At 42.0% G+C, this 24395-nt stretch overlaps 1 protein-coding gene across 1 annotated transcript in view; it reads right to left on the reverse strand.

Moving 5' to 3' along the window:
• adamts17 (ADAM metallopeptidase with thrombospondin type 1 motif, 17) overlaps positions 1-24395 on the reverse strand; it is a 459909-nt gene that overhangs the window by 372748 nt on the left and 62766 nt on the right. Inside the window, exons 5-6 of the mRNA XM_080214008.1 lie at positions 17020-17103; positions 16370-16524 (exon numbers count right to left, since the gene is read on the reverse strand). Coding sequence (XP_080070134.1) covers positions 16370-16524; positions 17020-17103 — 239 coding nt within the window. The remainder of the gene's footprint in view (positions 1-16369; positions 16525-17019; positions 17104-24395) is intronic.

The raw sequence follows: 24395 nt of genomic DNA on the forward strand, positions 1-24395 counted from the left end.
TAGCTTGGAACCAGTAGATTTATGGAGTCAGAGTTCCATTTAACTGCAGTTAAATCCTTCCCATTTATTAAGTTCTGCTTTATACTATAATTGAGATTTTAAGAGAGTCATAAACTCTGGATGCATAGCAGTTCAAAGAGAACATTAAATAATACCAGTAATCGATCAAACTTCCAAGGTCCTGCTGGTGTTTGTTCACTGTCCTGCGCCGTGGGTTTGGCTCACTGCCCTGCACTCTGCAATGCAAAGTTGTTGCAAGCTGTGTTTGAGGTCTCTCAGGACTCAGTAATTTTTTATTTTGTACCTTTACAAACACATTTTCTTCTTTAGGAAGTAGTGGGGAATTTTGGAAGGGTTAACAGGCTGGTATTAACCTAGAATAGGTCTTGAACCCAGACTTCTGGCTCAGGCACCACGGCACTATCTACTGAATCGCAAGATGCCACTCTCTCTATGGCTTCCACATCCTTCCTGAAATTAGGCGACCAGAACTGAGCACAGTACTCCATGTGGGGTCTGACCAGGGTCTTATGCAGCTGCAGCATTATCTCCCGACTCCTGAACTCAATTCCTCGATTGATGAAGGCCAGTATGCCATATGCCTTCCTAGCCACATCCTCTACCTGCGAAGCCGATCTGAGAGTCCTATGAACCCGGACCCCAAGATCCTTCTGATCTTCCACACTGCTAAGAGTCTTACCCTTAATATTATATTCCGTCATCCCATTTGACCTGCCAAAATGAACCACCACACACTTATCTGGATTGAAGTCCATCTGCCACTTCTCCGCCCAGTCTTGCATCCTATCTATGTCTCTTTGCAACTTCTGACATCCCTCCAAACTATCCACAACACCTCCCAGCCTGTGTGTCATCGGCAAACTTACCAACTAAAATTTTCTGCTTTTATTTCAGATTTCCAGCAAGTTGTTCCACCTTACCCAATTCTTTACCCTTGATTTAAATGAGCACTTATTATGATGCACCTTGGGCAGAGTTAGGCATTAAAATTGGTGGGAAACATTAGGCCCATGTTTTATCGTTTCTTAAGTCATACTACTTCACACCATATTAACAAAGGTGAGTGAAATGAGTAAAGAATTTCTAATGCACTGTCTGGTAAAGAGCTTTCATAGAGAGACACAACAGCCTGAGAAGTATTAAAACTGACTGGGTATAAATCCCATCAAAATGGAGTTTATTAAATCCGTTGAGAGGCCTGTTTAATGGGGGTCTAACTTCAGCCAGTGTGTTCAATGGTTGAATGTTGCTATTGGAAGAAGGGAAGGCAAAGGATAAGATTCCCCTGCCATCATTAAGCAAAGAATCCACTGGCATTTAGATTGAACTGTGCACTGCTGTGCTCAAGGAGGCTGTAAGCAGACAACGAATAATGTGAAGGAAAGTGTGGTGCTAGCTATAAACTGCATTGGTCTGTGTGGGGAATTGGCAACCTCAAGGTTTGTTTCTTTAAACAAATCATTGCAAAGAACTGAATCAGAACTATTCAAGAATTTAATTTTAAAAAAATCATCTGCTTGTGTAGTACAAACTAGACAGACACACTTTGAATTTCAAATCTAATAGATTGATGACACCCATAAAAGGCAACAGCTCTGGTTCAAATGACACCAAGTTACAAATTAGACAGTGCTTGAATCCCTAAATCAGGCTGGACAATTTAGCTGCTCACATTCACTTCAAGCAATTTCCCACTATCTAGAGATGCATTACCATTTTCTCAGGATTTACAGTTTTGCTGATGGACCCACAGATGAATAAGCAGTGGGAAACCTTAACTTTACGTTAAAATAATTCCAGATCACAGACAGGCAAGGCTTATGGAACACATATTCAATTGGTCATTAACTTAACCTTCACTGCTAAAACTACCTTAAGTGCAAACTCAGATGAGTTCTAATTGATCATCTTTCCTGCAGGGCAAACTCACTCAATGGAAAAACATTCTAATTTTTGAAATGAAGAAAAATTACAAAATGAACAACCAGTGTGGAAAAAAAACTCAATGACAAAAGCTATCAGTTTTGTGCTAACCTTGTAATTCCTTTTCTCATCCTTGCCACACTATAACTCAATGAAAAGGAGTGATTTTACAACTAGACTGTAAGTCATTGTCTGAAATGACAAACTATAGCTTTGCATGTCACGTAATGTTTAAATATCACATCCATCCGGGGCTAAAGCAGGTTCTGTCAAGAGTTATTACAGATTTGTATTGTTTGGACAGCTGTTACAACAAAAAACACTCTCATCCATTTTTGCATCCATTCTTGGCCCAGTACTCATTGTAAAAGAAAAATGCTGCAATTTACATTTGTCTTCATTTATAGCACACATCGCAATAGAATACCACCTCTTTATTGCCCTGCCATTAAAACTTGTAATGTTTGTCACTGAAAATTACACCACATTTTCTCAAAGCTGTTATGCTGTCAGAAGACACTAATACACAGTCACACAAAGTGGTGTTAGTGTACCTTTAAGAGTTTTTTTAAAAAATCATGTTCTCTGTAGCTCACAGCTTCAGCTGATGTCATTGCTGCTGGGTTGTCTATGAGAACCTTTTTATTGCTCATTAAGTGCTTAAAGGGGGGCTTTCTGAGATTAGATTTTATGATCCTGCATTGTTAGAAGGAAAACAGGTTGACAGGAGCTCTTTCATTTTCAATTCTGTGCTGCAAGTCTTAGCTTCAGAAGGGGCAGCAAGCTGAAAAGAAGTGCTTCTCTCTCCCCTTTTTTATTTGGCAATTCTGCTGGTTATCGGAAAACAGGATCATGCCTTCCAGGAATAGGAAATCTGATGTTGGTGGCTTGACCCAAGTCTACCTGGCATTCTAGGAAGCTGTTCTGACTTCAAACCATTTCTGGGTTTAATCAAGAGGACTATAGAACTTACAAGACAGAGTTTTCAATTCTCCACCAAAGAACTCAACTTCAGTATTACCTGAGCTTTAGTCTTTGCTGTATTGAACTTGTTTAAAGGGTTTTATCTGTGGAGGGTTTTGGTTTGATTAGAACATCTTAGGATATATTTGTTAAAGGTTATACATTATTGTGGTTGTTTTGTTTTTGTTTGCAGTTGATGAAAGTTATTGCTAATTTTCTTTCCATACATGTTACCTACATTCTTAATTAAACTTTATTTGATAAAAGCTCCCTAGTGGGTCCTTTGAATTATATCTGAAGTGAAACATATCATGCTTATCCTAGCCAAATTCAAGATGCAAGACTTATGATCCAGGCAGGCTCCATTCAACACTTCGGAATTTCTGACCTGAAACATAACACTCAGTCACATGAATATCCTCAACCACCAATCACTGAAAGCTCACCATAGTTAGCTTTTCTACAGATCAATCAGATGTATCAGATAATTTCACTCATGACAAATTTATTACCTTTATTTCATTAATATAATTGCAAAACAAGGTAAATGTTTCAGCATTTTTTACTGATTCAGAAAAATTGTTATGGACCAACTGTTTTCTGTCAACAATGACTTTCTCAGCAGGAAGGTTGCCAACAACAGGCCAGGAACTTTGACATGGAATGTACAAACCACAGTCAAAGTATAGTCAGCTGCAAACCAGGAATCAGCAGGTCAAGTCACTGGAGAGAAAAATCACTGTCATAAATTGCCAGCTATTTCACTCATGCCATTCAAACAAACATCCAGCCACTCTGACAAAGAGTCATCCTGACTCAGAACGTTGACTCTATTCTCTCTCAGTAAGAAGTCTCACAACACCAGGTTAAAGTCCAACAAGTTTATTTGATAGTAACCCCACAAGCTTTCAGAACGCTGTTCCTTCATCAGGTGAATGGAAAGTTCTGATCAGAAACAGGACATGTAACTTTCCATTCACCTGACAAAGGAACAGCGTTCCAAAAGCTTGTGGGGTTACTATCAAATAAACTTGTTGGACTTTGACCTGGTGTTGTGAGACTTCTTATTGTGTTTACCCCAGTCCAACGCCAACATCTCTACATCTATTCTCTCTCCACAGATGCTGTCAGACTTGGGGATTTCCCACCACTTTGTTTTAACTTCATGGCCTTGCTGTACCAATGTAGCCAAGCACGTGGAGAAACAAGGCAAATCAAACTGGAACTCCTCAATTTATGTTTAGCTGCTCAAGTGAAATGCCTGGAGGTAATGTCTCATTTAATTCTTATTAACAGCAAACATTTTCAGTGCAAAGCCGAGGCCAATGAGGCCAAATCTTAACACCCTGAGGCCATCAAATGAATGGGCTATATAAACTTTTGCCAATATCGTTTACATCTCAAGAATCCATAATAATTTGGGAAGAATGTATGAAACAAAGCAGCAAGGACATACATTTTCTACTGTCCCTTAAAATATGTCAAAGTGCCTTTAACCAATGCAGTCAATACGCCACCCCATGCCCCATAGCTACATTGATTCCTCACGCCAAGAGCACAAAATTATATTAGAAAAATGACACAGAACCGATAACTTCATATCAGTTTCTTCATCAGCAAAACAATTAGACAATTAGAATGCTGTCCCAAATACTAAAAAGCAGCAATGTCAGATTTCTCTATCGAAATCATCTCTTCTAATGCTCGAGAGATCATGTATTTTCTCGTGAATAATATCACTTGAAGAACTCAATTAAATTGCGCATGAATGTTTAATTATCTTCAGCTCCAACAATGTTTTAACCAAAGGGCATGGGATTATAGAATTAGTTCGGGACCAATTAGAGAATTACACCTGGGAACCACTGATCCAATTAAACTCACATTTTAATGTGATCATCCTGTAAGAGAAAGAAGTCTCACAATACAAGATTAACCCCAACAGGTTTATTTGGAATCACAAGCTCTCAGAGCATTGCTGCTTCATCAGGACTTTAACCAGGAGTTGAGAAACTTTTTACTGTACCCGCCCCAGTCCAATGCCAGCAATTCCACATCACAAATGTGCCACCACAAAGAAAGCCACCACAAAGAAAGCAGCTGGACTATCAAATCCAGTATGCAACTTGTATTGCCCTAGACTAACTGATAAAATTACCATTTGTATAGAAGGCATATCTTGAGGTTATCATGGCATAAAAAGATTCAATGAATAGAGACATTGTCAAAGCTTTTTATTTTATAGGTCACAACTCATGACTCCTGTGTGGGGCTCTAACATGGCAGTTAGCTTGCTACATATAACTTCTGTCCAGGAATCACAAAAGCACGGATTATTTGTAGTCGACAGGTTTGTGGGATTGTTTCAGCAAGTGAGTAGGGCACACCCAATAGGGACCTCCACCACTTACCCCAGAGCACTTATCTAGACCAGGTAAAGATTTCCTCACTTACAACCACCCTTCAAGAAGAGGCAGGTCTCATATCACAGGAACTCATTCCAGCAGAGCCGGTTCAAGAAATACCATCCTGTCTAGGTCCCAGCCTAATTTGCAGTTATCCAACCGCATTCCCTGCAGCACAGTGCAGTATGACGAGGGATGCTGAGGCCTGTGTCGGTAGCTCAAGAGAGAAGCAATAATCTCACATAAGGAGCCTCTAGACAACAGCAGTCTTAACATCGCTGAATTGCATGTTCAGTTTGAAAGACAGAGACATAGGTCTAAGATGAGTGTTTTGAATCAAAGGTAATTTATAAGGGCTTGAAGCAGATTTAGCGAAACTGAACTTAGAAACTTGGGGAGGGGGGGAGACCATCCGCTCCCGCTAGCTGCGGGCAGGTTAGGCCCTGACTCATTGAATCGGGTGTGAGAGCACGATGATCGGGGCACTGTTTTAAAAACTCTCCAGAGCTGGGCTAACCGGCATGTTACATGTTCTGCAGATATTGACATTGTAAATATGGCTGAATTCCACCAGACTGGCATCACCCATGGCTGAATAGGGAAGTTCAGAATAGGATCAAATTGAAAGAGACTTCAAAATATGCAAAGCTTAATGGTAGGTCAGCTGATAGGTCAAATTTAAAGATCAAACTAAGGCCAAACTTTATAACAATTGGGGTTCAAATTGCACTATGGCAGCTGGTGGAATTTAAATTAAATAAATCTGAAATTTAAAAAAGCTAGTCAAAGGTTTGTAACCATGGAACCATTGTCGATTGTCATAAAGCTCCTCCTGGTTCACAGACCCCACAATCTGATCTGGCATCAATCCACATGCACAAAGTTGGTGACCCTCAAATGCCCTCTTAAATGTCCAAACAAGCCAGTCCATTGTATCAAACCACTACTAAATATCTATAAAAAGGCTTGGATGGGGTGATGTACAAGTGTGGGGCAGATGGTCTTTTCCTGCAGCACATTACGCGCGGTGATATAGTCTGCTTGTGAAAGATTTTCTGGCTATTGAGGGGGAATAGAACATTCCATGGGGGCAGGGAGATAGGAGTAGTGCGTACTGCTTTAGAAATACTTCATAAGATTTGCTGATGAGCTGGTAGGAGCACCCTCATAGCCTACTCAGTCAGAACATTGATAAATCCAGGGTCCACATGAATTTCCTTTCTATCCCTCCCCATCCTCTAAACATGGTGTCTCACCTAGCTGCACTATTTCACAGGTTTCCTCACAATATTGTTCATTTTGACCCTGGACAGGTAGTGTCAGCAGGTGATAAAAGTGGAGCCAACCCTTGCCTGCACTTCAAAAACATGGTAAACTGAATAGCAGTGAGCAGCAGGAATCCAGGTTGATATTTATCCTGCATTCCAGGAACTTATAAATGTAATGCATCTAATCCATCCCTGGCTTAAAGTCAGGGAATTGAGCATTGTGCTCCTATTTTATTTAGGACTTTCTTTCATGACCATATATGATCTGTAGATCAGTCTAGCAGGACCCCACTTTTTCGATCATAGGGCCTGGGGAAAATTTTCTCCTGAGCTAATCTTTCAGAAATCCAGTCTGAGGGCAAAATGCACAAAGTAAGTGCGAGATCGTGCAATTCACAACCAAGAATAATAAATCAGAGTATTTTCCAAATGATAACTATGGAGGAGCAAAGAGATATGGGAATCCACATACACAAATTATTAAACGTTCGTGGCAGGCACAATCATGAAAATGGCCTTTATCTCAAGCGAGCCGAATAATAAATCTTTATTTATGCCCTGGCCAAACCCATTTTGGAGTAATTGCATTCCGTTCTGGACACCGCACCTCAGGATGATATATTGGAAAGATTGCAGCACAGATTTCCAGTATAATACCAGGGATAAAAGGGCGAATTTTTTTTATTGTTCATAATGTAGTCACCGCTGGTTAGGCTCACAGCTGTTGCCTATCCCAAATTGCCCTTGAGAAGGTGGTTCTTGAACTGCTGCAGTCCTTGTGCACTTAAGACTTTTTAGCTGTTTGAGTCAACCAAGTGGCCATTTAAGAGTCAACCACATTGACAAGACCAGATAAGGACATCAGATTTCCTTCCTAAAGAAAATTACTGAATTATGTGGCTTTTTTTAATAACATTTGACAATGATTTCATGGTAATCATTAGACTTTTAATTCTGGTCCTCTACTGAATTCAGATTTCACCATCGGTCATGGTGGGATTCAAACCCAAGTCCCCAAAGCATTACCCTAGACCTCTGGATTACTAGTCCAGCGACAATACCACTATGCCATTGCCTCCCCTTAAATTGCATGAAGTTGGTTTGCACTCACCTAAGGAGGAAGATTTAGAGGTTATCTGATAAGTGTATTAAACATTCAAAATCATTCTTAGGGTATATGCAGGGAAACTACTTCCTCTAGTGATGGGCTGCACAGTGGTTAGCACAGCTGCCTCACAGTGCCAAGGACCCAGGTTTAATTCCAGTCTTGGGTCACTGTTTGTGTAGAGTTTGCACTTTCTCCCTGTGTCTGCATGGGTTTCCTCCAGTGTTCCAGTTTCCTCCCACAGTCTAAAGATGCATGGGTTAAGTTGATTGGCCATTCTAAATTTACCCTAGTGTCAGGGAGATTAGCAGGGTAAATGTGTGGGGTTTCGGGAATAGGGTTTGGGTGGGATGTCAACAGTACAGACTCGATGAGCCAAATGGCCTCCTTTTGTACTGTAGGGATTCAATGATTCTAATGGGAGAGACAAAACAGGGATATAATCTTAAGAGCTAGGTTATTCAGGACTGAAACCAGGAAGCATCTCTCCCCACAACCCCCACCCAAAAACAGTATTGGAATTCTGGAACTCTTATCAAATTAAATGCAGCTAAGGCTTGGTGATCAGCAGTGATCTAATTGCATTGAATTGGCCTGAGTGACTAAATGGCCTCATTCTGCTCTTAATGATCCTTCCACACTATTAAATCATTTTTTATGAGTTACCCGCACATAAAACCAACATTCACATCCACTATTAGGTTAGCAAAAGCAAAGAATGGATGTAAATGATTTTGACTAAACTCAATTAGGAAGATACAGGTTAATGAAGCCATTAACCAACTGAGATTTATGTTAATTTGAGGAAAGTTCTCTGGTCATCTTCCTTATTTATGAGATTGTTAGCAATTGATGAAGCAATTGTACTTTCCATCTGTTCTTTCCTGAACTTGCCTAATATATAAATAGATTCTCTGACAAAGTTCTGAAATCATATCCTTGGAGTTCACATCAAGAGAGTAAGCAGAATCTACCCTATTTCCTCTAGTGGTTATGGGACAGGGGTCCAGGACAAAGAGTCATAACATAAAATTAGAGCCAGGAGCAATGTCAAGAAGCACTTCTTCACATAGTAATGGAAATCTGGAAACCTCTTACTCAAACAGCTGCTGAGGCCAAATGATTTCAACTGAAAGTTTCAAAACAGATACAATTGTTAGATAAGCATATGAAGAGCTTTGAATATTAGGTTTTAATGTATAGAGTGAAGGCAGGTAAATTGTGTTAAGATTAGATCGACAGACATGATATAATTGAATGGCAGAACAAGCTCAAGGAATGAGCGTCCCACACTTGTTGCAGTATGGAAATCATGAGTAGTGATGGGTCCATGTCTTCCCAATGGTTTCTCACTGTAAGTATTCATATACCTTTCAATTTAGCCGGGCTAAACTAGTGCTGTCCTTTCTGTGTAATGTTGTTCTGGAGTTTAGATTGACCACCTTTCTCGATGTCGAAGGTTTGATTTGTGTTCTCCTTGGAGTTTCATAAGAACATAAGAAATAGGAGCAGGAGTAGGCCATCTAGCCCTTCGAGCCTGCCCCGCCATTCAATAAGATCATAGCTGATCTGTCGTGGCTCAGTTCCACATTCCCGCCCTCTCCCCATAACCCTTAATCCCCTCTCTCATCAAAAACCCATCAACCCGCGTCTTAAAAATATTTAGCAAGGCAGCCTCCACCACTTCAACGGGCAGAGAATTCCAGAGATTCACCACCCTTTGAGTGAAGAAGTTCCTCCTCAACTCTGTTCTAAACCGCCCCCCCCTTTATCTTGAGGCTATGCCCCCTAGTCCTACTGTCCTTTCTGAGCGGGAAGAGTCTCTCCACCTCTATCCTATCCATCCCATTCATCATCTTATACGTCTCAATGAGATCTCCCCTCATTCTTCTAAACTCTAACGAGTACAAGCCTAATCTATTCAGCCTCTCCTCATAGCTCAACCCCCTCAACTCCGGAATCAGCCTAGTAAACCTCCTCTGCACTCCCTCCAAGGCTAAAATATCCTTGCGCAAGTACGGCGCCCAAAACTGCACACAGTACTCCAGCTGCGGCCTCACCAACGCCTTATACAGCCGCAGCAAGACCTCCCTACTTTTATATTCAATCCCCCTCGCGATGAAAGCCAGCATCCCATTCGCCTTCCTGACCACCTGCTGCACCTGCAAGCTGGGTTTTTGCGACTCATGCACAAGGACCCCGAGGTCCCTCTGCACCGTCGCCTGCTGCAGTTTTTCTCCACGTAAGTAATAATCCTTCCTACCATTATTCCTACCAAAGTGGACCACCTCGCACTTACCAACATTAAATTCCATTTGCCATTTCCTGGCCCATTCGCCCAGCCTATCTAGATCCTTCTGTAGACTCTCCCCACCCTCCGCACAATTTGCCTTTCCACCAATTTTGGTGCACCAATTTTGGTGTCATCAGCAAATTTTGGTTTCCTCACAACTGAACTTCAACACTGTTCCTGGTAACTAAAGCACTACAACTCATTCAATTCTGCAACTGGCCAGTAAATGCTCCACATGTAGCTGGAGAGAATGGCAATGTTCCTTTGTCATGACTGAACCAATACGTACCTTAAGTTGCCTCATTCATCTCAGGAAAGAGCCTGACCTCAGCTCAAGACTAAAATATAAAAGCTGAACTCCAATCTGAGTGCCACGAATCAAACTGTAGCAGCATGGTTTAAAACATTCCTCCAATACCCAGTATCTACCACAAATTCATGGTAGATATCAAAGGGCTTTTGTCACCAGATGATTTGTTAATTGGGTTTATTTTTTATTCATTGTTGCTGGCTGGCCAGCATTTATTGTCCATCCCTAGTTGCCTTTGGAGGGCAGTTGAGTGTCAACAACATTGCTGCAGCTCTGGAGTCATATGTAGGCCAGACCAGTTAAGGACACAGATTTCCTTCCCTAAAGCACATTCGTAAACCAGATGGGTTTTTCTGACCATCGACAATGGTTTCACGGTCATCTGTAGATTCTTAATTCCAGATATTTCTTATTGAATTCAAATTCCAACATCTGCCATGGCAGGATTCAAACCCAGGGCCCCAGAACATTAGCTGAATTTCTGGGCTAATGGTCCAGCGATAACAACACTAGACCATCATCTCCCCGTACAGTTGGACTGTTAATAATCAGCCCTGATTGCCACATTCACACCTTCCACAAAGAAGTGAATTTTGCACAATTTGGATAAAGAGTGTTGGTGTTAGGAACAAATTATATCCCATTTTAGCAATATGAAGCACTCCCAGGACAGCTTTGATGCTTCTGGAAGCAAACCAAGCTTTCTCCAACCAGACAGCGAGCCTTCATCATAACTCAGGTAAACAAATACAACTTCACCCATTACTTTTCCAGGCAGCAATGCAACTGTTGATTTAGTACTAGTTTTTTAAACTGCATTTTAAACTAGCATTTTAAACTGTGACACCATGTACATTAGGAACTAGATTAAAACATGCATAGACTCTGCAAAAATCTGCATTTATTTATGCTATTTTAAGGTGTAAAATGTCAATGTGCTTTACAGAGACAGGAAATAAATAAAATTTAATAAGTGCATAAAAAAGGGAACTAAGTGGCAATGTTCCCTCTAAGCTACGTACCCACGCAACTGTCCATCAAGTGCTCGATTATTATGCCGCACATATCCTGATGGATGAGATTTTCTGCCATTTTAGCCCAGGAGCAAAGACCTGGTAGATTTCCCCACCACTGGAAATTAACAGACAAGAACCAAGTCTGACATGATTATCAGGTGGAATTAACAACCAAAATTCATTCATGGAACCTGAAGCTGTGTCAGCACCTGTCTCTCCTGCAGCCCATACACAGCCTCCTCCTTTTCATTGCCCCTCTCCTGAGCCCTCGTGCTCACAGTGAATGTTCAGTAGAGGGAAGCAGCGAGCCAAATGAGGGCAGAGGGAAGAGTATCAAGGAGTAAGTCAAGAGGGTGGTACGCTGGAGGCAGGAATCAACAAGAAAGGCAAGTTGAATGAGTTAATAAGGTATTAAGAGTAGAGGATTTTTGGTTAATACCTGATGAGGTCATTTTGCTGCAGCTGGTTTGTAGAATTCTTAAAGAAAGATTGATCCCAAAGATATTCAAAACATTAACACAAGGACATTTCTATAGTGTTTGTGAAAATTTCTGGATTCCTAGCCCAGATTTCCAAATAATAATATAAAGGTTCTCATAAGGTTATCTCATGGGACATTTTAACAATGCATTTTACTTCCGAATTCTCCCTCTCCTAATTCACTTTTGCATGCGTTGAGAGAGATAGTTTATTTAAAAATGGTAAACCAGCTTATTGCTTTGAAATTCATTTCAAATTTTAAATCGAATAAAATACTGTAGAGGAATAAATGCCATTGCTTCTCCAAAGACTGGCATAACAATAATTTCCCGCCAGGGATCCTGCACTGTCTCCAGCACAACACACTCTGCCCCAGTTCCCAGATGCAGTTTCCCCACTTCAATATTTAGTTAATTACAGAGACATTGGGGACAATCTTACCAAACAAATTCTAAGTGCCAAATGAGTGTGAAAACGGGAAAGAATTGCACCCATTTTTGCCGCAGCTTCACTGCTGTTAAGACCCTCATTCAAATTTGTCACCTCAAGGTTCAACTATTCCCATGCACCACTGACTTGCCCCCCATCTTCCCTTAACTTGAGCTCATTCAAAACTCTGTTCCAAACCTTAATTCATCCTCACATTGGAATTCTTCCTAGTCTTTAACTCCCTCCAGTCCTACAATATTGTAAGATCTCTGCGCTCCTCTTATTTCAGCCTCTTTTGCATTCTGATATGCTTTTTGCACCTCTTTGAAGGTGATGCCTTCAGCTGCGTAGGCCAGAAGCCCTCAAGTTTCCTCCCCAAACCTTTCCAGGTTCCACTTGTCCTTTACGATGCAGCAAAAGCCCATCTTTTTGGTCACCTTTGCCAATGTGGTCTACTTTGGTCATGTCAACTTGTTCATCAGATTATGTTCCTTTGAATACCCTTGAAGTATTTTATCCCATTGTTGAAATGCAAGTTGGTGTTTATGATAATATTGGCTCAGATACTGTCATTTTGGTGCCATGAAACAGGAAAAAGCAAAGCGAAGGAGTGAGAATAGGAGTTTTGGAAAGGTTGAGATAATGATATTCAAAACCAAAAAGGCTAGTTAGAAATTAGGAGATAGTTGAGAGAGCAGATTCAGTGAGAGTGAGGGCCTTTTGTTTTAAGGGGGTGATTTAAATGGTTTTGAGTGCTGTATGTGTGGTGGTGGGGGTGGGCAGTGAGGATTGTGCAGAACAATTACCAATTACTAATGTCAGCTTATCTGTGGGTGATGGTGGTGGGGAGGGGAGAAGCATTTAGAAAGTAGGATGTGTGTCTCATGGAGGAGATAAGCTTGTAGAGATCAAAGGAGATAGGAAATGTTCAAGAGTAACAGCAGATGAGTAGATTTGGCAAGGTAGGAATCAGGAGTCTGCAGGACAGATAGCAATAAAAAGTCTGACAACACCAGGTTTTAGTCCAACCTATTTATTTGATAGTAAACTCACAAGCTTTCGAGGGGACTGCCTCTTCGTCAGGTGAATGGAGAGTTCTGGCCTCGGACAGAACATATAAAGCACAGACAGTTTAGAGATTACTGATTAGAATGCGAATCTTTACACCTAACCTGCTGTTCAAGTCTTAAAATGGCCGACAACATGTGTGGAAGGAGCACTGATCACAGATGAAAGAGATGTGTATTGTCTCCAGACAGCACAGTGAGTGAGGTTTTGCAAACCCAGGCAAGTCACGGGGGTTACAGATAGTGCGACATGAACCCAAGATCCCTGTTGAGACCGTCCTCATGTGTGTGGAACTTGGCTATCAGTAACCCCCATGATTTGCCTGGGTTTGCAAAACCTCACTCACTGTGCTGTCTGGAGACAATACACATCTCTTTAACCTGTGATCAGTGCTCCTTCCACACACATTGTCGGCCACTTTAAGACTTGAACAGCAGGTTAGGTGTAAAGATTCGCATTCTAATCAGTAATCTCTAAACTGTCTGTGCTTTATACGCTCTGTCCGAGGCCAGAACTCTCCATTCACCTGACGAAGAGGCAGTCCCCTCGAAAGCTTGAGAGTTTACTATCAAATAAATCGGTTGGACTAAAACCTGGTGTTGTCAGACTTTTTACTGTGTTCACCCCAGTCCAACGCCGGCACATCCACATCAGGACAGATAGCAAGGCAGGGTCTCTATCTTAAAGGCAAGTAACTCATTGCAATAGGCATTGGGGACAAGGACAGGGAGGAAGTGGGGGTGGGGGCAATGGAAAAGCAGTTTATTGAACTGGTTCATTGAGGGAAAAAAGGAGACACAGGATTATTCTGGAAAGCTGGAATGTTCTAAGTCTCGACAAAGGAGAGCAAAACATGCAAGATGTGGTGGCCAGCACGATCAAGTTAAACCAACTAAATCAGAGGCGCTCAAACTACTTTGGTTGAAACACCTTCTTCAAATGGATGAATCTCAGACTCAACACAAGAAAAAAAATTGGAACAGGAAATGACTTCCTGTTTATAAATGGCTGTCTTGAACAATCCAAAATTTTTACCACAATTTGATTACGTTGATAATCTGTGCGGTTAGTATCACAAAAGTATCCCACAGAACTCATCCTTTCCCAGGTCACTGAAGCAATTTGAATGAGCGAGGGAATGAGCTAGGTTACTTGGTGCATATTCAATATGAAATAAATTATTTATTTTTAAGTTAGTCTACACTGAGTTCCTTCTTAAATCTCTTCGCCTCTCACCTTTCATTTAAGATGTTCCTTTAAACCTACCCCTTGGACAAAGCTAATGCTCCTGTCCTCTTAATATATCCTCACATGGCACAGTATTTAATTTGGTAACACCCACGACATGCCTTGGGACATTTTTACTGTGTTAAAGGTGCTATAGACAAAGAAAAGCTGTTCACATTAGTCGATATTTGCCTAGATGTCACAGATCTGACGGTTTTGGGCAAGAGATACAAGGGGATTGTGAGGAAGAACCTTGGGGAGGGTTTTATGGAGCTGATGGGAAATGTGGCGTGCAGCGTGACTAAATTAGGCAGGATGTGAAATATTGATTTCCCATCAGCAGGTTGTGGCGCAGAGGTTAAGTCAGCAGCATATTTGTGGCATGTCAAGCCTCACATGGTCCTGTGGCAGGTTCAAATATGTAATACGTTTGTATGCCATGAATATTCAATAGCATAAAACCTTTTTTTTAAAGTCCTATCTTCAAGATTAGGTCAGCGGTGCTCAAGGATCTCATCATACCCAGTTCACATTTTGCTTAAAGCTGACATGCAACACTCAGCTTTGTGCAGTTGAGTCTGAGATCACTGGTTTTCCTTGGCGGGGTGGGAGGGCAGAGGGGAATGACAGCTTGCAAAGAGGCTCAGAACCTGCAAGAGTGAGGTAGGGTGGGGTCAGACCTGGGCAAGTAACTAGTTGAAGAGGGATCACAGGGAGGACAGAGGATAGGGTTGACATGGAGGAGTGAAATGGAAAGGGCCTTGTATTCTGGTGAATTCAGTCAGTCAGGTACGAAAATGAAGAACCCTAAAGGGAAGTGTCAGCACCGCCCACATGTGAATCCATCTTAAGGTTTAAGGCGAGCAGAGTCCTTATAGGGCATTTCAATTTCCCTGTCTGAGAGCAATCCTTTACAATACATAGAAGGGAGGAAGAGTTGAGCCTTCCAGTTCAGCCACTTCCCACAGAGTTCCTCAGCCACATCCCATAGAGTACACCAGCGGACACTAACCTGAACATTTAATAAAACTTGAAAAAAAATGTCCTAACTCCCCTGTGATTATCAAAATGTGCCAACTACAAAGCATGCCAGTACATTCTGTTCTTTAAGATAGTCTAAGCAAATAATGATGATGCAATCAGGAATTAAGTGAAATCAATGTGATATGAAATATTTACAAGTGAAATTTACATTTAAAAATCACACATTTGTTTTATTAATTCATGGGACATGGGTGTCACTGGCAGGCCAGTATTTATTGCCCATCCCTAGCTGCCCGAGGACAGTTAAGAGTCAACCACATTGCTGTGGCCCTGGAGTCACATGTAGTTCAGCCGAGATAAGGATGGAAGATTTCCTTCTCTAAAGAATGGATGAAATATTTAAGCAGCTCAGACAACAACAAGCTGTGTTTAATGATGTATATACTGAAGGAGATGATGAGATTGGATAGTCCAAAGTTTTCTCCTGGGGTGAAAGAGTCAATTATAAGGGGGCACAGGTTTAAGGTGTGAGGGGCAAGGTTTAAAGGAGATGTACAAGGCAATTTTTTTTTTTACATATAGAGTGCAATGAGTGCCTGGAATTTGCTGCTGGGGGAGGTAGTGGAAACAGAATACATAGTGACTTTTAAGGGGCGTCTTAATAAATACATGAATAGGACGAGAATAGAGGGATATAGTCCCCGGAAGAGTAGAGGGTTTCAGTTAAGTCGGGCAGCATGGTCATTGCAGGCTTGGAGGGCCAAAGGCCCTGTTCCTGTGCTATAATTTTCTTTGCTCTTTGTTATCCAATCACAAAGCACTGGATTCACCAGCAAAAAAAATACAAATAGTTCTAAGGAAGACAGAAACCAAATACCTTGTGACAAACACAGCAGCATCTACAGCTGGGAAGTCATCTTTCCCACCAGGTACCTGGTTATTCCCCAGGTATTTCACTCCAAACTCCTTGTACTGCCAATGGCAGAAGCTCTCCAGTGACCGTTCTCCATGATGACTAATCAACAGCTGCTCCTAAGAGAAAGTTTTTAAAATATTATGCAAATGAAGAAAATCCAAAACTATTCAAAGCAAAAAAATGCTGACAAAGGAAGTAATTTTTGGCTTTTATAAAGAAATTTGCTGCAAAATTCTATGGTGTGTAATTAGCTGGCTCCTTGGTAACCACTGTATTTTGATGTACAAATGTTAAAAATTTGAATTGATGCGGTATGAAATTGTTTCATTATTCAGAAGGAATTTAAAACGACTTACCATTTTTATAGATTAAAAAGCTGAGCTTTTCTAATTAAATTATTGCACAAAATAAATCCAATCAGATCTCTCCGAACTCTTGGTTGTTGCAATGATTAATGCCAGATGTTGTAGTGGGTGATTTTTGTTAAGGGTATTTAGAGTTAGGGAACTAAGACAGGCAGATGAATCAAGACACAAATCAGCCACAGTTTAACTGAATGTGTAAAATAATCGATAGGCTGAATGGCCTTCTCCTGCTCTCATCATACTTACTGGACGACTGTGAAGCAAGACTAATTTGGTCACTTGAATATTGATCTTGATTCCCAAAGAGTGATGCTGAAACATGTTGTATACCTGCCAAAGAAAGGACATTTTCAGCTGCAACGATAACCAAGTAAAGAAACAGTGCACAAAGAACAGGGTAATAAATATAATCCCAACCTCACTGAAAACGGAGAAAAGTACCACAACCATTTCATTAGTGGAGTCGAGAGAAGACAGCAAGTCAGTGTGTGTTTGACAGCGTGAGAACGAGACAGAGATGTGGAGGGGAAGACGACGTCAAGAGAGGTGGCTTGTGCGAGAGAGAGAGAGAGGTGTCAGAGAGAGGGATAGTGGAAGCAGAAAGAAGGCAGGAGATGGAGTGAGGAAAATGAAAATAGAGATCAAAAAGTTACAACAAAGCCTCTGCCAGTGCTGATCACAAATTCAATGCTCAAAGTGTATGATTCTATTATTTTCACTGCTTCTCAATGTGCAAGTAGCCTCAGTTCAACCAGTCAATGCTGCACTTACGACAGCACTGGTTCCCAAACTTTTATACGTCACTGCATACGTTGATACTAGAAACAATACTTGAAGTACACCTAGTTTCTATCTTCTTCCCTTACTGGGAACTTTGATTTAACTTCTCCATTTTTTTTTAACCTCCCCGTTTCTCTCACATCTCACTGGATTTTTTACACCCTTTGAGCTTTTGTTTTTTTGTGCAGGCGCATGGGACCTTTGTCTTCAGCTTCAAGTCCCGTTAGCCATGCATATTGGGCCTGCCCAACATAAAAAAATCTAAATCGCACACGGGCAAAAGAAAAATACTTAGCGCTGAAATCCAAAGCTCGGAGAATGTCGTTAAGAACATGTGGTTAGTGAAGGTCAGTGAAATCCAATACCACACAGACTCACACAACAAGCTTCTAAACCACCAAGACAATCCATGGACCAAAAATAAATGATCCTCCTCCACTCAGAACTGAAGACAACAATACTTTGGCACAGTGGAAATGTCACTGAACTAGTAATCCGGAGGCCAAGGCTAATTCTCTAGGGACACGAGTTCAAATCCTTTCACAGCAGCTGGTGAAATTTAATCTTAAGTGATAAAACTGAAATAGAAAGTTAGTATTGGTGACCATGAAACCATCAATTGTCACTAGAACCCATTTGGTTCACTAACGCCCTTTAGGGAAGGAAATCTGCTGTCCTTACCTGGTCTGGCCTACTTGCGACTCCAGATTCACAGCAGTACGGTTAAGCCTTAATTATCCTCTGGAACAGCTGAGCAAGCCACTCAGTTCAAGGGCAATTAGGGATGGGCAACAAATGTTGACCTTGCAAGTGATGCTCACATCCCATGAAAGAATAAATTAAAAAGATAATGCTGCTATTCGAGACAATGGAAGGAGCACAACTGGAGCCTTTGCAATCAGAGTGTCAAAAGTATCAGACAAAACCACCAAAACAATTCCTCAAAATTAGGTCTGATGCCAACACTTACTGAGGTACAAAAGGCTATCCAACACATTCACAGAATCTCTATAGTGCAGAAAGAAGTCATTTGGCCCATCGAGTCTACACTGACAGGATGTCTTACCCTGTCCCTCCTCCCCACTCTTTCGCTGTAGCCCCATACATTCACCACAGCTAATCCATCTAATTTACACATCTTTAAACTGGGAGGAAACTGGAGCACCCAGAAAGAAACCCACGCAGACACAGGGAGAATGTGCAAACTCCGCACAGTTAGCCAAGGTGGGAATGAGTGAACCCGGGCCTCTGGCCTGTGAGGCAGCAGTGCTAACCACTGTGCCAACATGATGCATATAGGGTTAGATAATATTCTTGGAAGCTCTATAAAGCAGGTGGCCATGAATTCTCACTCAAACCCTCAGACCTCTTTTCAAAGATTTGTGAAGAAGAAGTACAGCGTCTCAACTTCTACTGTATCATAAGGGTGATAAATCAATTTGCGGAAACTATAGAGTAATAATCCCTTCTGAACACTTTGGAAAAGATTTTCAAACAAATCTTTCCTGAATCATCTCCAACCTATCAGAAGACACATACATTCATAATGTAGTTTCTGGCCATCCAGGGTAACACCAGTATTATCTTTGTTGCTTGATAAATCCAAGAAAAGGGCATGGAGCAACACAAGGAGCACAACTGATTGATCTTTTTAATCTTCCAAAGGTGTTATGATGATGGATGAAAAAAATCATGGACTTATATATATATATAGGACTTTAAAAAGACCTGAGTTTTATGTTTTCCAAGTGGACATAAAGCAACAAGAGTCTCCGAAAATATTGTCGCCAACACAGAACTCTGGGGATTCATCCATCAGGTGCATCAACCATTCACTCAACCAGCAACTCCAGCCCCCTTGACCAAGATACCTGGGACAGAAGTAAATGTTTGAGCCAATGAAACTGCTCAAAGGGTACACCAAGATCAAAGTGCATGTCCCAGTGATGGACTACAGCTTTCAGAATGAAGCAGTATTGAATGCAAATTTTGCTTCTCCATTTTGGCTTGTACAATGCAGCAGAAAACCAAATCATGTTCATTCCTCTTTCGAAGACGTATTAACTGTACAGGGGCAACAAACAGCACGAAGCATTAGACTGGGACAGAATCACCCAACTTCTTGGTTATATTGGAACAGGAGTTGCAATTTAAAGGAGAATAGGCACAGGAGATTCCTGCACTATCTGCCTGCCTTTCATGGCAGTCACCTATCTACGTTTCCAAAGCTGTGGTGTGACAACCTCCGTGTAACTAATGTCTATCACAATCTCCACCTCCTGTATGCACAGCAGTGCATCCACGCTGCTCCAACTGAACAATGCTGAACTGTGAGGAGCTGCAACTGGACGCACTTCCTGCAAACAAAGTTGTCAAGGAGGCTAGATTGCTCCCGAATTGCCCACATCTGACAGGAAGAGCATGCCACTGCCCTAGCTACCATATTGCCCTTAGAGAAGTAAAAAGATAAAAGAATCTCAATTCACCTGTCCCTTGCTTGCGGTCCTCCTGCTGACTTTTTTGTTTTTATTCCAATTCAATCCAATCAAATCCAATTCAGAGTCTCAACAAGTTGAGACATTCCCGATCCAAGCTGAATCAGTTTGGATCATGTAGATCAAACCCAAGACAGGAGGTGAGAGCCTTGTCTTAAGAACAAAAAAAAAGCCCAGGAAACAGGCCCTTCAGCCCAACGAGTCCACGCTGCCATCCCAACACCACCAGTCCCCCTCTCCACCCATGACCCTTGTCTAATGTTTCATGGCCATCCCTCAATGTGGATGGCCAAAAAACATTAGACAAGGGTCATGGGTGAAGAGGGGGACTGGTGGTGTTGGGATGGCAGCGTGGGCTCATTGGGCCGAAGGGCCTGTTTCCCGGGCTGTTTTTTTTTTGTTCTTAAGACAAGGCTCTCACCTCCTGTCTTGGATTTGATCTACATGATCCAAACTGATTGGAGTAGGTATAGCTCCTCCTCCAAGGCTTGATTTCATTTGCATCTTAGCCAAAAGGCCAAGATGCCACTTGAAAAAATTGCTTCAAATGAAGCTAAAATGTAACCTAATGACTTCAACCAAATACAGCATGTTGATACTACACTTGATCTTAGCCAAAAGGCCTCAGGGATCAGTGCAGGGTCCACTGTTATTTGTCATTTATATTAATGATTTGGATGAGAATCTAAGAGGCACAGTTAGTAAGTTTACGGATAACACTAAGATTGGTGGCATAGCGGACAGTGAAGAAAGTTATCTCCGATTGCAACGGGATCTTGATCAATTGGGCCAGTGGGCTGATGAATGGCAGATGGAGTTTAATTTAGACAAATGCAAGATGATGCATTTTGGCAGATTGAATCAGGGCAGGACTTACTCAGTTAATGGTAGGGCACTGGGGAAAGTTACATAACAAAGGATCCAGGGGTGTATGTTCATAGCTCCTTGGAAGTGGAGTCATAGGTGGACAGAATGAAAAAGGCATTCAGCATGCTTGGTTTCATCAGTCAGAACATTGAATACAGGAGTTGGAATGTCTTGTTGAAGTTGTACAAGACATTGGTAAGGCCACACTTGGAATACTGTGTACAGTTCTGGTCACCCTATTATAGAAAGGATATTATTAAACTAGAAAGAGTGCAGAAAAGCTTTACCAGGATACTACCGGGTCTTGATGGATTGAGCTCTAAGGAGAGGCTGGATAGGCTGGGACTTTTTTCTCTGGATTGGAGGAGGCTGAGGGGTGATCTTATAGATGTCGATAAGATAACGAGGGGCACAGATCAGCTAGATGGTCAATATCTTTTCCCAAAGGTAGGGGAGTCTAAAACTAGAGGGCATAGGTTTAAGGTGAAGGGGAGAGATACAAAAGGGTCCAGAGGGGCAATTTTTTCCACACACAGGGTGGTGAGTGTCTGGAACAAGCTGCAGTAGTGGAGGCGGGTACAATTTTGTCTTTTAAAAAGCATTTAGATAGCTACATGGATCTGATGGATATAGAGGGATATGGGCCAAATGCAGACAGTTGGGATTAGCTTAGGGATTTTATAAAGAAAAGGGGCGGCATGGACAAGTTGGGCTGAAGGGCCTGTTTCTATGCTGTAAATCTCTATGACGCTCCTCTATAAATTGCATGCGTTGTCTGTATAGCGCACAAAAAACAATACTTTTCACTGTATCCCAATATATGTGACAATAATAATAATCAAATTTAGCATGGCCAATCATTTAACTTGCTGGACTGAGGGGGGAATCCGGAGCACCCAGAGGAAAACCATGCAAACACGGAGAACGTGCAATCTCTACACAGTCACCCGAGGTTGAAATTGAACCTGCTCCCAGGCGCTGTGAGGCAGCAACGCTAACCGCTATGCCACCAAGCTGAGTCACTTCTGTACTCTTACACAGAACAGTGGAAATGAATCGTCGCAATTCTACTTAAAGCGCTGCTGGAAAAACCAGAGTTTTGTCCACCTTTAGCATGTAAAAATATACATAATACAACTGTGGCCACAAGCAGCTGCAGGTAACTTCAAAAGCAGCTAAATGCTTTTCAGTTCCTCTTAAGTAAACATTGTGGTTAGGAACAATATGGGGAAAAGGGAAGAGAGAGGTGTACTTGAAAGGTATTCAACCGTGAAGGGAAAGATCAGCATGCAAAGCTGACTGCATGCTATCTAAAAGACATTAAGCTGTCAATCAATGGAGAGTTAAAAAGGGCTGAATTGAAATTGAGTGATAATACATAGATTGGAAATTGCTGATGATACAAAGATTGGAGGTGTAGTGGACAGTGAGGAAGGTTTTCAAAGCTTGCAGAGGGACTTGGACCAACTAGAAAAATGGGCTGAAAAATGGCAAATGGAAGTTAACACAGACAAGTGTGAGGTATTGCACTTTGGAAGGACAAACCAAAGTAGAACGTACAGGCTAAATGGTAGGATTCTGAAGAGTGCAGTTGAACAGAAGGATCTGGGAATACAGGTACAGAATTCCCTAAAAGTGTCATCACAAGTGGATAGGGTCGTAAAGAGTGCTTTTGGTACATTGGCCTTTATAAATCAGAGTATCGAGTATAAAAGTTGGAGTGTTATGATAAGGTTACATAATGATGTGGAGATGCTGGCGTTGGACTGGGGTAAACACAGTCAGAAGTCTGACAACACCAGGTTTAAGTCCAACTGATTTATTTGATAGTAAACTCACAAGCTTTCCGGGTTTGCCCCTTCGTCAGGTGAATGGAGAGTTCAGGCCTCAGAGTGAGCATGTAACAGCGCAGACAGTTTACAGATCACTGAGTAGAGTGCAAGTCTTTACAACTAACCTGCTATTCAAGTCTTAAAGAGGCCAACAATGTGAATGGAAGGAGCATTAAGCACAGGTTAAAGAGATGTGTATCGTCTCCAGACAGTACAGTAAGTGAGGTTTTGCAAACCCAGGCAAGTCACGGGGGTTACAGGTAGTGCGACATGAACCCAAGATCCCTGTTGAGACCGTCCTCCTGTGTGCAGAACTTGGCTATCAGTCTCTGCTCAGCGACTCTGCGCTGTCATGTGTCATGAAGGCCACCTTGGAGAATGCTTACCCGAAGGTCAGAGGCTGAATGCCCGTGACCGCTGAAGTGTTCGCCAACAGGAAGGGAACAGTCTTGCCTGGTGATTGTCGAGCGATGTTCATTCATCCGTTGTTGTAGCGTCTGCATGGTCTCCCCAATTACCATGCTTCGGACATCCTTTCCTGCAGCGTTAGACAACGTTGGCCGAGTTGCAAGAGTATGTACCCTGTACCTGGTGGATGGTATTCTCACGTGTGATGATGTCATCCATGTCGATGATCTGGCATGTCTTGCAGAGGTTGCTGTGGCAGGGTTGTATGGTGTTGTGGTCACACAGTGGGCAGAGTACCATTCGTCATCCAGTAATTCCCCAGAGTGGAGAAGCTACGACATCTTCTCCAGAGTCTTCAACATATCATTGATGAAGATGAACATCTCACAGGGCCATCCCCACACCCCCACTTCTTGCCTTCAGACAACCGCACAACCTCAAACAGACCATTGTTCGCAGCAAACTACCCAGCCTTCAGGAGAATAGTGACCACAACATCACACAACCCTGCCACAGCCAAGTTCCGCATACGAGGACGGTCTCAGCAGGGATCTTGGGTTCATGTCGCAATAATCTGTAACCCCCATGACTTGCCTGGGTTTGCAAAACCTCACTGACTGTACTGTTTGGAGACAATACACATCTCTTTAACCTGTGCTTAATGCTCCTTCCACTCACATTGTTGGTCTCTCTAAGACTTGAATAGCAGGTTAGTTGTAAAGACTCGCATTCTAATCAGTAATCTGCAAACTGTCTGTGCTGTTATATGCTCTGTCTGAGGCCAGAACTCTCCATTCACTGACGAAGGGGCAAACCCCAAAAGCTTGCGAGTTTACTATCAAATAAATCGGTTGGGCTTAAACCTGGTGTTGTCAGACTTCTTACAAGGTTATACAAGGCATTGGTGAGGCCGAATTTAGAGTATCGTGTACAGTTTTGGTCACCTAGTTACAGGAAGGATGTAAATAAGGTTGAAAGAGTGCAGAGAAGGTTCACAAGGACGTTGCCAGGACTTGAGAAGCTGAGTTACACAGAGAGATTGAATCGGTTAGGACTTTATTCCCTGGAGCGTAGAAGAATGAGGGGAGATTTGATAGAGGTGTACAAGATTTTGATGGGTATAGATAGAGTGAACGCAAGCAGGCTTTTTCCACTGAGCTAGGGGAGAAAAAGAAACCAGAGGGCATGGGTTAAGGGTGAAAGGAGAAAAGTTTAAAGGGAATATTAGGGGGGCTTCTTC

Source organism: Carcharhinus amblyrhynchos, chromosome 28 (genome assembly GCF_965287045.1).
Source record: "Carcharhinus amblyrhynchos chromosome 28, sCarAmb.v2.hapA, whole genome shotgun sequence".
Taxonomy (NCBI): Eukaryota; Metazoa; Chordata; class Chondrichthyes; order Carcharhiniformes; family Carcharhinidae; genus Carcharhinus; species Carcharhinus amblyrhynchos.